General features: G+C 35.4%; 1 protein-coding gene across 1 annotated transcript in view; it reads left to right on the top strand.

The window, feature by feature from the left end:
- Window positions 1-10775: 10775 nt before the first annotated feature.
- Window positions 10776-15789, top strand: part of LOC141486663 (uncharacterized) — a 40143-nt gene continuing 35129 nt past the window's right edge. The window contains exons 1-2 of the mRNA XM_074185048.1: window positions 10776-11126; window positions 13960-14297. Of these exons, the coding sequence (XP_074041149.1) occupies window positions 10813-11126; window positions 13960-14297 (652 nt within the window). The 5' untranslated portion in view covers window positions 10776-10812. The remainder of the gene's footprint in view (window positions 11127-13959; window positions 14298-15789) is intronic.

Genomic DNA, 15789 nt, shown 5'->3' with positions numbered 1-15789 from the left:
CTCTTTTTATCTTGACTAACTACAACTTTCGTTCGGCTCGCTCGATAACACTTTTCGTAACGCTCTTGTCACGCATTTTCCAGCTTACTCCCCAAGATGAGCGCGCGTAAAGAAGTTTCACTCCAATCTGTATCCACTGCTTTCCAAAAACTTTTTCATATTTTTTTTCATAAAAATACATTCAAATTTTGTTACTCCAATCCCATACATGCCAAACTCCAACTTCAAAACCTTACTGTTTAAAAGTTTTGTTTGAAATATTTGTCTTGCGGTAAAGTGCACCTTTAATTTTCTGAATAATCATTACCTAGATATGAATAATAATGTTAGTAAATTCCCTTCTCATTCCATTGAGTTCTTGCAATAACTCAGCTGAGTAATTAACATCATCGGCAAGCATTCGAGTCAAATTTAATACGCTATGCTGAATAATTATTCTAGCTGTTTTCTCTTAGATAATCTAATTAAAGATACGCCCTGCTTATATCTGTAATTTTCCAGTCGTTAAACAGACTCATTTCACTCAGGAGCACCCGGCTATAGTCATTTCAGATTATGTTAGTCAGAAATTCGGAACAGTCAATTTCAGTGGCGTGACCATGATGGAGCAGAACCCAATTTTAGAGGCTATAACTTGGAGAAAACTCAGCAGCAATGATTTCTGTCTATAATATGTAACAGAGTTTGTGTATTGTCAAAAGCCAAATTGTCAAACATATTAATTTCGGAAAATGTTCAATTTTCCAAATTTATAGCCTCAGTGCACCGCAATGTATGGGTCGATCTAGTAAAAGTTCATTTACCTAAATAAAAGTTAGGATATTCGGCAATTAGCGATAATGCAATAATGCTGATTGGCATTATTAGACTTCGACCCAGAATCGGGAACAAGAATGTTTGAGTTTGATCATTAGTTTGCCACCTTCTGAAGATAACACATCCATCACCCCTGAAAATGTACCTTCGGTAAGTGTATTATTTTTTGATTTGTATTATTGGTTTGTTGAGGTATAGAATTTTGATTAAGCGTAACATTGTTAAAGGATATGTTGTACATTTATTTTAATAAACTTCATTATTTTCTATCTCTATGATTATTATTCTCATATAAATACCTCCATCTGAGTTAACCCCCAATTCGCGAGCCATTTGGGTCGCGACATGTGGTGGAGGCGCCGGGCATTTGTTATAACCAAAATGACCAGGTTAGTCAAAACTTCAAATTATAAAGAGATTTAGAGTATAACTGAAAGTGGGTTTTACGATTCCTCATTAGAAATGTGATGCATGTGGAATTGTTGATAAATCATTTGGAGGTATTGGATATTTTGATACAATGAATAACTTACTTTCGTGTCTCGTTTTCGAGTAAAATCGTGAAAATCGAATGACTGATGTTAACAAGAATGACTGAAATGAAACATCATACTTTTCATTGGAGCCCTATATTTGGAAGTTGCCATTCTTGAATCACAATGCCATCTCGAATATCAAAACATGTTGAAATAAAACCATCAGTTTCAGTCCAGCGAAAGCTGCCCTTCAATGCCCTCTCTCAACCTCAAACTGGTATTCTTTCCCAGATTTTGTTTTGTCGTTTGGTTAATAGAAGCCTATGAAACTCTCGAGGTTCAATTCTCCTGGTTGTCGCCTTTGTTGAGAAATAATACAACTCCTTTCAAATATTTCCACCGTCACATTTTTGAGGAAACTATATAGAAATGGAATTGTGAATTTGAAACTATGAGAAATTTGTTTTGACCCGGCAAACAATTCGTTGACGGTAAAAAAAATTAAGAGGTCTGTTTTTGGAACTGTCTTTTTTTGTCACAAATACAATAGATACATGAACTTGGTGAAAATTATGCCAATTTGTATGATACAGTTTTGTGAAGCAAAATAGTTCTAGTTAATAAAATGGTTGAGTTGACAAAAATGTGACAAAAAGGTTGAGAGTCATCGAATATCAATCCAGGATGTATAAACCTTTGAAGAAGCTAGCCACCCCCGCCAGCGAAATGTCAGGACGCAATTCCAAAATACTACAGCCTTCGAACCTGACAAAAAATATTGATACCGAATTTTTAGTTTTTCAATGTTGAGATTCACTATGGTTTCAATTCGGTGGAAATATAAATTGAAATCCCAAGTTGTCCCCCAAGAAATGTACAATTTTGAAGTATAGTATATACGAAGTCAATTCCAATGGCATAAAAATTGAATAGTTACCGAACGTCGGCAGCTTCTTTGTATGGCTTGGGCGGCGTAGTATGATTTTTTTCAAAATCAATTTAATTTTTATATTTCACATGAAACCTACACGGATTTTTCAGTGTAGTAAATAGTTATGCCAGAGTAATGGTTTTTATCCAGCGGTTTGAGTTAACTTCATATAGACTCAATAGTTCACTTCAATTTTAGCTCCATTGAAGTCATTGGATTTCTTTTGAAAATAATTTACTTTGAAATTTGCAAATCTCTTCGCTTATTTTGTGGCCGCCCCTGATTGTCTATAGAACTTCTTGAGATCTGGAATACTTGAGATTAATTGACTGAGAAATAGACAATCTACGCTTCTCGAGAAACTCTGATTATCATAATAATATCAAAACAATGGAAAGGGCATTGAATGAACATTTCTGATATTCCAGTCAATTGAGAATGACATTATTTTATCTCAGAATCGACTGCTACTTCATTATGCTCCAAATCTTTTTGATGACTTGTTAAAAAATCTAAGGTTGATAGATTGATTATATTACGGAACGATATCATCAACATTGTTGTAAAAAGCATTGATTTCAACATCAAGTTCAGTTTCATCAGTTTTGTGTAAGGTTCACCAAATCTTCTGGTATTTCCCAATTCTGAAAATTTGGACTATTACCTTTTGAACTACTCTTCCAAAAAAACAGGTAGGGACATAATAATATACTATAAAACTACACAACTATCGCCTAAGTGTTTTTTTCAAGATCAAATAGTGCCCTGATATCTCTGAAAATTGCAGAATTACTATTTAGAAGATTTCCAATTTTTTTTTAAATTAATTTTTGGCTGTAAGCAATCTTCAAAATGACGGAGGACAAAGTCCTTATCCTGCTTTGCTCGACACTTATCCTGATCCTTAGGATCTCGAAGATAAACAGACACACCTGCATACTTCAGTATAACAAACTCAATTGCTTGATTACAGATCACCGGCTGACAGCTAATTTGGAACAGTTCTTTCCCTATTTAGCACTTCAAAATGAATATGATTCTCCTTGAAAAGTGGAATTTGGTACGTCTTGCGCAGTTTGAGTCATGTGATGATGCTAACTTGGTTATCGAAACGCGCGTCGAGAGACAGAATCTTTTTACTGGTGAGGTGTAAGTGTTTTCAGTAGAAGATTTCGTTCGTTTCGTTGTCAATGAACTTGCTGATCTGCCCATGGTGGTGACCTGTCTACGGCAATTTGCTAATAATTCAGACGTTGCTCGGTAGGAGCCAAAAACTTCCAACGCCGCTTGAATATTCTTATGTACTTGTGTATGGGGTTGTATTTTACCAATCTCTCCGCACACAATTCAATAGCATATATTTCCGCTTGAAATACAGTCGCATAGGTCCCTAAGCAGGTTGATATCTCTGTCTTGGGTCCGCAACTGGAAACATCCGCACCAGATCCTGGAGGTGTTTTGGATCCATCTGTGAATCAACAACTATCTGCCCTCAATATCTCCTTCTTCCGGAAGATCAAGTCCCCTCTACTCGTGAAAATCACTGTATGAGGCAGTTTGAAGTTGACAGTTGGAGGCATAATGTTAGAGGTTATTCTCAGAATGCTGTGATTTTCAACGTCCACAAGTAGTTTAGTGTACTCTGCATTAGGTTGATTTGTGCAATTGGTGATCGATGTGTACAGGTCTATATGCGGTCTATATAGCTCCTCCCTCCAGAAAAATGTGGAGAGAAATGCGTAAATCTAGAACGATGTCAATGGCCGCTGCAATGCGCACAGCTTTTCGTGATCCGTTTTCTGTAAAGCCTTCGGCCACCAGGCAATAAGTAGTCATTGGTCTGACAGCGTTTTAGGTGAATTTTATATCGAGGACAAATCCCACCTCTATTTGGACCTCCAGTCCAAATAGAATGACCATATCATTGAGGAAAAGTGGCGTGAAATCTTCCAATTTTTTCCTTCTGAAGGGTGGAGGGGATAATCACAGTTTTGCGGGGATTGACAAACGTTTGCTCCCTCGGGCATTAACTATGAACAACGTCCAACTTCCTTTGGAGGATATCACAAGCAACCCTTCCCGACGTGGACTTTGCCAAAGTGACAAGGTCATCTGCATCAGCTTCAGATCTTCTATCGAGGGCATCAAGCAGACTATCAATCAGGAGCGACCACACCTTGAGCGCAGGCCCTGGTGACCCTGAACCTAATGGCTTTGACTTAGAGTCGTGGTTGCTGTCCTTTTTACCAGCATGGCATAGATTCAGCTAGTTATGGTCGATTCTATGCCTTTTTCAGCCAGAGCTGATCCTATAGATTCAAGTAGTGCAGTATCAAATGCTGCTTTGATATCTAGAAATATAGCAACAGTAATCTCCGTGTTGTCAAGGGCTTCCATATCTAACAGGTTGACTACTTTGTCCAGAAAACAAAAAATGTACATCGTTGTATTGGTTGGGGGATTAATTTGAACTCCATCAATCAATGGAATCGCTGATGCCAATACCTTCGGATGAAGCAAATATTTTCCCCGAATCACTTCGTGTTATCCAATTTCTCTAAGGATATCTCATATTCCACGTGGAAAATTCCGCCGAGTTCAGTAAGAACGTCGGAGCAGACAATGATATAATTCGATTCAATTTTTTTCGTTGGGATTAGATTGCGTTATAGCTCGGCACCAGAGTAAGTTTATCATCCCAATGAAGACGAAAAAGTTCGTGAACTATAATGAAATTACTAATGCACCGTTGATAAAGGTGATGGAGTTTCGCCGAGGAATACGAGTAATTGAATACGCTTTTTTTTCGAGCGGATGGGAGTTTTTCACATGATTAGAATAGCAAAAATCAACACGTTGGAAAACTCGTATATTTGTGTGAGTTCAAAAGGGTGTGTTGGTTTATTGAATTTGTTATAACATCTAACAGAATAAAATCAAATCATCTAAAAGAACAATTCGTTCAGGCCAGTCTCAACACCCTACACAGTAGGTTAATGGACTGACACCTATCAGAAAACAACTACTCCCCTGGCTAATACCACGAAGGGCGTTGGATTATATCCGACAGGTGTCAGTGCAGGATTCTTCACTGAAGTTATTCCTGCATATGCTGTTGGCGATACAACTGCCGCAATAGATTTTCAATTATTGGAACACACTTGCAGACCGGTTTCGGGCTGTTTGGCCACTCGTCAGTGCAAGGTAGTGTATATCATCAACATGAAGTCGATGATTTCCGATAATTGAAAATCGAATTCCGTCAGAGTATCATTCCTCGAACTAAGCTGAAGCCTACAACAAACAACAGGTTTGTCGTTGCTCCATCTGCCTGTGAACGAGGTAACCAACTGCATATCCAAATTTGCCCAATTCCTCGTAAAAGGAAAGAAATCTTTCACGTATAGTCAGTGGGCATACTTGAAGACTGGCTATAAATCAAATCATCTAAAAGAACAATTCGTTCAGGCCAGTCTCAACACCCTACACAGTAGGTTAACAGAATATGCTAAGTTTCCATACCGCACACAAACAACTGCAAGTGATTCAGATTCATTCAAAAACAGTTGATGAAAATAAAACAAATATTAATTCTGGAAAAATATTCGATATTCAAAACTTCATTGGCATTTCTAATGATTAGTACCGAATACACAGTATTATTATCATTGTGAATCAATTGATAGTTTCAGAAATATTCTCAACATTGAGAGTCAAATACGTGTGAATTATTTTGCGTTATGTAGATATTTTGACAGCAATTCATGATGGGGTTCTCAATTTGAAGTCTGCATTTTTGATTGAGAGTCCCATAAACTTGATAGTCTCGTGCATATCTAATTCTATTTTTCAAATGTATATTTTATTGCAGTCGACAATAATTCCAAAGTATATAAAAATCACCCCATATAAGCCTTTCTTTATGAAAAATTGAGAATTTTGCTTGCTTTTACACTTATTGAATGAATGAATCGAAGAGGTTTTTGTATTGAAGTGTATAATTTTTAAAATTCTTGCAAAGCTCTTTCGACTTTCGTCATCATCAGTGCTCATCTGAAAGTAAGTGATCTAATTGAAAAGAAAGTTTAGTGAAAATTAAAGTTGCAAAAAAAATATTTTTTTTCAAGGTTAAGAAATTTGGAAAATTGTTTGAGATTACTTACTTGTCAGGCAACAAAAAATATCAAAATAAATACATGGCACATTTGTAATATTTAACTTATATAAAACAAAATAGGCTGATAGCCAAGAAAATACATTTTTGGATTGAGGCTATGTGGTTCAGTCAAAGGTTCAGTCAAAGTATTATATGAAAGAAGGACAACATGAGACAGAATGTGTCAAGGGTCATGTTGAAAATTATGGTACTAACTTGAGGAGTGATCCATTATGGATTTAAAAGTATTTAAAGTGTCAAATATTAGTAATAAACTTGATTATTTAATAATTCATAATCCTTTTATGAAGGGGAAGGAAATCTCTGTTTAAGTTCACTTGAGTATTCAAACAATGATCATTATTGGAAAGTTCTGTGGAAATCTCCAACTCTTCATACAGGTCGAGTCTAAGGAAATTTTTATTATTTATTTTATGTCATATTTTGGAATTTCTGTTGGGACTAAAGTTATGATTATGAAATTTAATGTGGTAGCCAAAAGCAGATTTTTCAGGTTTTTTTAAATGTTCATTAATACGAATAAAAAGATGTCTACAGGTTCTACCAATGTAAGATGCCAAACAATCAAAGCAGTAGCTTGTAGACTCCACTTCTGTGTAAATTGTTAATTTTGTCTTTGGAATTTAGTATTTTGAGATTTAAAAGATATGTTTGTGCCAGGTATGGTATTTTCTATAAATTTGGAAATAACAGTTAACCAAAAACAAGGAAATTCAAAGAGACATCCAGATGAAAGGAGAGGACAAATACCTGCACTAAGGCATTCCAACTGTATAAAAGAACAAACAAGAAGATGAAACGGTCAATTTGAGTAGAGCCATGAAGATGATAATACAGCCTGCTATCAAAAGCGCTCGTATATAATAATTGTTAATATTAAAATATAGGTTGAGTCCTTTTCAAAACTTATTTATTTTTCTCAAAATTGTACGACTCCTAATTTGCATTATTCTCACTTCTGATTTCGATTCAGTTATTTTGTCTACATATAGAAGTACTGTTTCATGCTTTCAACTATTTTTAGGTCAATTTAATTTATACAAAATCACTTTTCGTCACATCCTCTCGATATTTCTATACCCTGAAGCTGAGAAATAGTGATCCTAATGAGTCGAATTATTCATCATCCAATGATTTTCATCGCAACAGGAATTCTGCTTGTAATTATGCGTCATATTTCCCATGTTCTCTACAGAGAAATACGTCAACATCGGTAACATTTTCCTTCATTAGTAACTACATACTCCAGCTGAGATCTAGATAATTAATCTATAATCCCCGAAGAGGCATCGCACTGTTTCGAATTAAATTTTCTCGATGAAGCAACAGCCCAAGGCTCTTAATTGTTGAGTCGAATCAACGTAGCACCGAGAAAGCTCATCGAATATTCTATTAATGAGATTTCAAGTCGAAAAGTAATTGACGGATGAATAAGTTATGGTGTTTATGTTCCATCAGTAGATCTGTTCAGTTTCGATCATTTCCATCGACTTGAATTTGTCAACTAGATTATGTTGAAGAACTAGCAGAAATATGTTTGAAGGTGGTTGACAATACTTCGTGGTATATTTCATCAGTTCGGACTTCCATTGTCTAATATAATATAAATTGATTTGAAATCCCTGAAAAAAATTAAAAAGATTAACCAAAAGTAACAATTTCATCAAACAAAAAACTGTAATTCCAAAGAAATAACATACAAGCAACAACAAAAAAAAAATAAAAAATTGAAATAATAATAAAAGCTGAAAATATTATCAACAAAAATGAAAATTAAAATTGAAAGATTCCAAACCAAGTTTTGTCACGACATTTTGATTATTAGTATCAAAAATCGTCTTTGGGTGATAACTGGAGTTATTCCACCGAGATCTGACTATTTATAGGTCATTTGAGTGCTTTCACCTATCCCCTCTTCCCTCTCTCCGCTTCATTGGTTTTAGCGGGAGATGACCGTTTGGCGGAAGTTTTTTTCTTGATTAGAGGTTTCAATATGTTACGTATCTCTACGCTAGCTTGACTAAATGCATTGTTGGACAACATATACGCGGCTTCTTCGGGTGATGACCCGAAGACGATTGTAGATACCAACAATCGAAACGTCGTGAACTAACGTGACTTGGAATCTCTACACTTTTTATTTTTTATTTTTTATTATTTTCTTTTTTGCATCCCTTTAATTTTTATTTTTTTTATTTACTCAATTATTATATTATAATATTATATTATTTTTTTCAAAACACATGTGTTTTGAAAATACTGCAAAAATACGTCGATTTTCAATCCAAGGGAGACATCTTCCGATCATTACCTCAACTGTCATACCTCTTCCCTCACCCCTGGGTGACTGTCACTACATTTCAAATAGCGAAAGTATTAAGTGTGACACATCGTTAAAAAGGTAATTCCATAGGGAATTTAGCCATGTCAATTTTAGCTACTTAACTTTCGATTTTGGCGCCCTTTCGCGGGAAAAAATCTGTTTCGTATTCCAAATTATGATACTTCATTCGCTAGCTAATTTGACATAAATTCGGTGACAATGCATTATGTAATTTTTCTAGGGGAAAAAACAAGATGGCGGCTTCACAATGGCGGACAAGATTTGCTGGTCCGATTTGATTCAGAATTGATAAGTGGTGGTTTTCAGGGTCGGAAATTATGAATTGTTCTTTTTTCGTGAATTGTTCACATTACCTTTCAAATAAAATGTGAATTAAAAAACGAAACAGTTGTTTTTCCTGCAATAGAGTGACAAAATGGAAAGTTAAGTAGCGAACACTCACATGTCTGGATTCCTTATGGAATCAACTTTTCAATGCTGTGTCATACATAGTACTTTCCCTAATCAAATTGTATGAGTGACCAAGGGGTGGGCAGAGAAGTATGACAGTTGAGGTAACGATAGGATTTGTCCCCGTTGAATTTAAAATTGACGTGTTTCTGCATTATGTTTACAACACATGTGTTTTGAAGAATTCGTTTTCGGTGTCGGGGGTGATCGAACCATAATTACAAATTTCGTCCGCCATTTTGGAGCCACCATCTTGATTTCTTGCATTGAAAAACAATTCATAATTTCCGACCCTGAAAACGATCACTTATCAATTTTGAATGAAATCAGACCATAATTGCAAATCTTGTCAGCCATTGTGAAGCCGCCACCTTGTTTTTCCCCTAGAAGAACTCCATAATACATTGTCACCGAATTCATGTCAAATTAGCTTGCGAATGAAGTATCATAATTTGGAATACGGAACAGAACAGAACACATGTGTTTTGAAGATATTCGATCTGTTTCGTTTTCGGTACCCCACCCTGTATATACATTTTTTTATATCATATCTCTACTTGAATTTACTGACGGATTTCTCTTTTTTATTTGCATTATCACAATGTTGATGTGCAAACTAATTTGTGAAATTAAAGACATTATTATTATTATTACAGAAGAATGAATATTTATTGAGGCTACAAAAACACGTGACATCAAAACCAACAAAAGTTTCGAAATAACCCAACATAATATTGATTTTTGTTGTAATATCCATCAGTTTTTCCAGTCATCTGAATGATTCGAAGATATTTTCCAAAGTAACCTCCTGTTGCGAGTGAGTTCACAAAATGTGATGACATCCATTGAAATATTTCACCAAGAGTCACTTTCGTGTCAACCCATCTACTAAAAGCACTCCTGGAGAGGCCTTGTCATCGGAAGTACGCAGGTGAAAACATTCCTGAATTCAGGGGACCCTCATAAAAAAATGATTCTGAACATTCGTGGAATGAGAGAACTGGAAACAATTCGACGTATGAAAAACGTCCCTGGAGATTCGTCGGGCGACAACTTGATGCCGTTCGTGATGAAAACTGACGGAATTGTCGACCCGGAATGACAATTAAAACGCCGTTAGCAGATTTTCGAAGCTGGGGTCACTTGCGATCTTGTCAAAGCTGGCCTTTATTTCAAGCCGGGGTCTCTGCTGAGTTCTGTTTGGAACTGATAATTCCAAATTGTATCTCTCGTCTTTCTACAGTGTGTTAAATAGTTATGAATATCTGAAATATCGTTGAAAGCAAATGGTTTTTCATAAACAGAACTCAGAAACGAAAAAACTTGTGTAATCACGAAAAACCACTTTCCACCCCTAAAATTCTTCCTATTTCATTTCTCGCACTTTGAATCGACTTCAATAATTTAATATCAATAATTTGAATTGAAAGGATATACATTTAGGAGAGATACATTTTTGGGAAAAAAGAAAGGAAGCAAGCATTTCTAATTTCTTTCTCGTGGAAAATTATTCACATTATCCCAACAAGCAACCGACCTTAATCAAACCACAACTGAAACAAGTCCTTCAATTCCAGATCAACATGGATAACAGTATGATCAAACAATAGCCGACTCCATGCTCCACCGAAGCACATCGTCCCGACGCCGGAGGGCGTCTCGCAGCACCGCCTCCTCGCCGCAGACCAGGGGAACGAGGTCTGCGGCTACAAGTCCGGGCCGACGGGCCAGCATCGCTGTCAGTCCGGCCGATCCGGATCGAATAAGGAATAGCCTCGTTCCGGAACCCAACAGGAGTCCGAGGCATTCAATCATTCCGGATATATCGCTGGACACGCAGAACTTCAGGGAGAGGAACAACGACGAAGGAAAGTGCAACAGGAGTCCGAGACCCAGCTTGGTGCCGGATTTTGATCGGAGTCCTAGAAATAGGTGAGTATGACACGTCGTTATTTCATACTGGGAGAATTAGCTGAACTCTTCAGATGAACCAGTTGTTGGAATCTATTCAATAATGATGGAAATTCAGTTAACTAGTTTAGTGATCCAATAATTTTTCTGAAAAAGGTTTGGTTCAGTAACATGATCAATTATTATGGATTCTTAATTAAATTACTCACCGAAAAGTAGTTTTTTCGTTTCGATGATATTACTATTTCAAAAACCATCAGACATATTAAATACATATTTAAAAAAAATTGCAAACAACTGAAATTTCCGAGACGACACCAACACAAAACGACATGAAATGAACGAATGGCTTTATATTCAGTTTTTTGGAGTCTCTCATGAGTTTTAGAACTTGTGTTTCAAGATATCGTCCGGTTTGACCAACATAGCATTTGTGACAGCTTCCACAGTTCAATTTGTACACAATATTGGATTGTATTTCTTGTGGTGATTTTGATTTTTGTTTCGAGAAAAAATACTTTCTAAGTGTATTTTCATTTGAAAACGCCACTTCAATTTGTTCGGTACTGAGTAGCATTCCAAGATCATGAGAAAATTTTCTACAAATGGAATTTTGTGATAGTTGGGTTTAACCCTTTTGATTATTTTTCTAATAAGTGCTCTAGGAAAATTATTTTCCACTAGGTAATGCTGAATTATTTGGAGATTTTTGTTAAGGAATTCAGAATTGGAAATGGCAATTGCTCTTGATTTCAAATTCCTAATAATAATGATTTCACTCTGAAAAATAATTTATAAATCTCAGTAAATTTTAGTTATTTGCAATGTTTTTTTTTTTTTTTCAGAAATGTATCTAATATGTATGATAGTTTTTAAAATAGTAACATTATCAACACGACAAAACTACTTTTCGGTGAGTAATTTAATTAAGAATACATTATTTTTTGTGAAATTGAAACGATAATAATCGTATACGTTTTGTGGATGATATGTTGAAGACAATGCATTGTTACAGAGCCCTGAAGAAGAATTTAATTGAATTAGAAACGTCGGCAAGAAAAAAATAGTTTTTCTGTTACACAACCAACCTTTTTTCAGAATAATGGAGATAATTGAAATTTTTATGTTTAATTGATATTATATTATATTTTTTTTTATACAATGACAATGAAATCATCTATAGATGAAAACAGTTATACAATGAATTATTTTTGAGGAATATCACAGAAAAATCAATATACCTGAATATCAAACATATATGAATACATATGATTATAAAACCAGGTTGGGTTATTGAAAAATAAATAGTTATAAAAAATGAATTTTGTCACGTTGTTGCCATAAATAATATTATTTTGAATATTTATGAATATCTATGAATATCTATGAATATTGAGCACTTGTTTATTTCTATGAGTTTTGTAATGATATTACTGGGAAGGTATATTATGCTTATTACTATACACCTATATACACAATTAATAAATATGGAGAACAGCAATAGTCGATACCTAAAGATTTTTTAAGCATCTGTAGCTACATGTATCTCTCCATCCGAAACCGGTAATAATTTTCACTGCCTTCTTTGCATAACAAATATTCTATCAGCGGAAGACCCGGTACTCCAGTCTAAAATTCCATATCGCAATTGAGAGTTTATGATCACATAATACAAGCCTGGTGAAAATTTTCGACCACAGAAAATAACCACAAACCTCAAAGTAGAGCAGGTTTTTTTCAATAAACTACACAACATGAGGAGTCCATGTGAGTTTGTCGTCCAGTGTGAGGTCTATCACTCTATCAGAAGAAAAAAAATTAACCTGCAGATTTTTGTTTCCGTAAATAATAAAATTTCTTCAACTATGCAGTTGGTGATAATATCTGTATACGCTACTGTTAGAGTTGTTGACGGTCCTTGACAATATTCCATCAGGTCAGTGGAACATATCAAAAACAATAAAGGACCCAATATTGAATCCTGGAGAATACCCTGTTCGTAGGTTATAGCTGAGATGTAGTATTTCCAACACTGACACCTTGACTTCTAGTTTCGAAATGCGATTTCGTCAGTTCCAGAGCAACTTCTTTTTCCCATATCTGTCTAACTTCTGTGCTTTCATCTCCAGTGAAGACATGTTGGTGTGCTGAAGAAGTTTGTTAGTTGTGAAGAAAGATGTTATATGACATTTTATAATTTAGTTAAAAAGGTTCGCAGATACTTAGAAACAAGATTACTCCTCTTCAGTTTTCCTAGATGTTTCTAGTACAGTTTCATCAATTTCTGTTGGCTTTGCCACTTTTGGAATATATAATATCCAACAGAAGATATAATATTACTGGAGTTTTTTCCCAACACCAAATCGTTATTTTTAACACCTCGATTCATTACTACACCAAAGGTTCCAAACAGTGCATCAAGATAGGACTGCTCTGTTAATTGAGATATTTTTTTCAATGAGTTATTGGATAAATTACCGTGACTATTTGCGTAGAGGTTTTTACGTTTTAATTATTTGTGACTGTTATTGTAGTCGATATGGATAGGCACACTCCAGTCTTTCTAAACGGTCCATCATTTTATGTCCGGGAGCTGCACGAGTCCTCCTATTGAAGTTTTTATAAAATTGTTATAATCTGTATAGAAAAGTACTTCAATCAATATTGCATTATAGAACTGTGATGATTAGAATTCATCAACTGCAATTCTATTGATCAAAAAATGCTTGCTCAAGATTATTTTATGGTGAATGCTTTGATCATTTTTGAGTAGGCGAAGAAACAGCTTACATTGAGGTTATTATAACAAAAATCATATCAGAACCAAATATGGAAAATAATATTTCGTTTTCAGCCTTCTTCCAGACTCTCAAAGAAGCCCACGTCACAGTCTGGTACCCACAGACTACTCACGAAGTCCTAGGAACAGCTTAGTTCCAGAGTCTGCTCTCAGCCCGAGAAATAGTCTAGTTCCAGATCAGTATAACAGGAGTCCCAGAAACAGTTTGGTACCGGACCAGAATCGGACACCACGACACAGTTTAACGCCAGAAAGCACAGGATATGGATCAAGATTGAACATAGCAGTTGATTTTAATCGCAGTCCAAGGAACAGTTTGGTTCCTGATAACAACAGGATACCTCGACAGAGTTTGACGCCTTCGGAATCGTCCACATGGGCCCAAGATGAAGGTGGGTTGGGAATACAATAGTGGTCATTTGAAATACATGGTGATTCAAGGGTCTAAATCCGCCTTTTTTTGGTTGCTCAATGAGATATTGGAAAATAGTCAACAGCGCTCATTCATATCTGGTACATCAAAACATTTTCGAAAATTTTTTCGAACTCCATTGAAAAAATTGAAAATTGATTGATCTGTCGCTTTTCACAGAATTTTTCCGACGCATGGGAGTGGTCCAACTTGTGCGTTCTTTGAATTTCCTCAATTTTATCTCATATCGCCGTTTCCCATCTTTTCATGACTTTCAATCCAACAAACACTAGTTTACACTGGCCGTTTCTTTTATCATGAGGTAACATTGCTATATTCTAAACCGTAACAGATACGAAGACGATTAAATGGGAAAAAAGGTAACTGTCATCGGAAACAATATAATGGTCGAAGAAAATTTAGGAAGACTCTTGCCCTTCTTGGGTTATACGGGGAAAACCAAAAATGCTGTTTTTCGTTTTTTTCGAATGGAATCGTTGTTTCGGAAAATATCAAAAAAATGGAAAAAAATGTTATTGTGACAACAATTTTAAATTACGTTCCTGTCGTCACTTCTTTTGTGAATTGTTTCGATTTGTTCAGAATATTATCCACACAACTCATTACATTTGCCAGGTAGGTACTCCAACACAATGAAAATTTGTACTTTTCCGTTTTGGAAATTTTGTATTGCCGTCATCCTCGTTTCGAAGCTTATTTCTCCCTAATCATTTGTTTGAAGGTGATTGACAATGTTTCGTGATGAATTTCACTAGTTCGGACTTCCATTGTCTACTATATGAAATGATTTGAAATCCCTGAAACAAGTAAAAAAAAATAATTAAAAAAGAATAGCTGAAAATAACAATTATATTAAGCAACAATGAACCTGAAATGAAATGATAGTGAAATAACCTACAAGTAAAAATATAATAATTGAATAAATAAAAATTAAAGGAATGAAAAAAGAAAAATAATAAAAAAATGTAGAGATTCCAAGTCACGTTAGTTCACGACGTTTCGATTGTTGGTATCTACAATCGTCTTCGGGTGATGACTGGACTGATTCCTCCGAGAGATGACTATTTTATAGGTCGTTGAAATACTTTCACTTTCTCTGATTTCCATTTTCCGCTTCACTGATTCCGTGAGAGATGACCGTTTTGGCGGGAGTTGGCCATTTTTCGTTTGATGATGGGTTTCCATATGTTTCGTATTTCTACGCTTGCCTGGCTGAATACGTTGTTGGACAACATGTATGCGGCTTCCTTAAATTTTCTTCTGAACCAATGTTCCTCTCTGTGCAAGATCTCAGCTTGGGACCACTCGATGTTGTGTTGATGGGTCCAAACATGGTCTGCTATTCCTGATTTGCTAATTCTTTTCTTTTACTTGTTTCAGGGATTTCAAATCATTTTATATTGTAGACAATGGAAGTCCGAAATAGTGATTTTCTCCCTAATCAATTATAA

This window comes from Leptinotarsa decemlineata, unplaced genomic scaffold (genome assembly GCF_025532065.1).
Source record: "Leptinotarsa decemlineata unplaced genomic scaffold, Ldec_3_MD MMD2_tig00026361_RagTag_RagTag, whole genome shotgun sequence".
Lineage (NCBI taxonomy): Eukaryota > Metazoa > Arthropoda > Insecta > Coleoptera > Chrysomelidae > Leptinotarsa > Leptinotarsa decemlineata.
The sequence above is the reverse complement of the archived record's forward strand: the minus strand, read 5'-3'. Positions and strand labels throughout refer to the sequence as shown.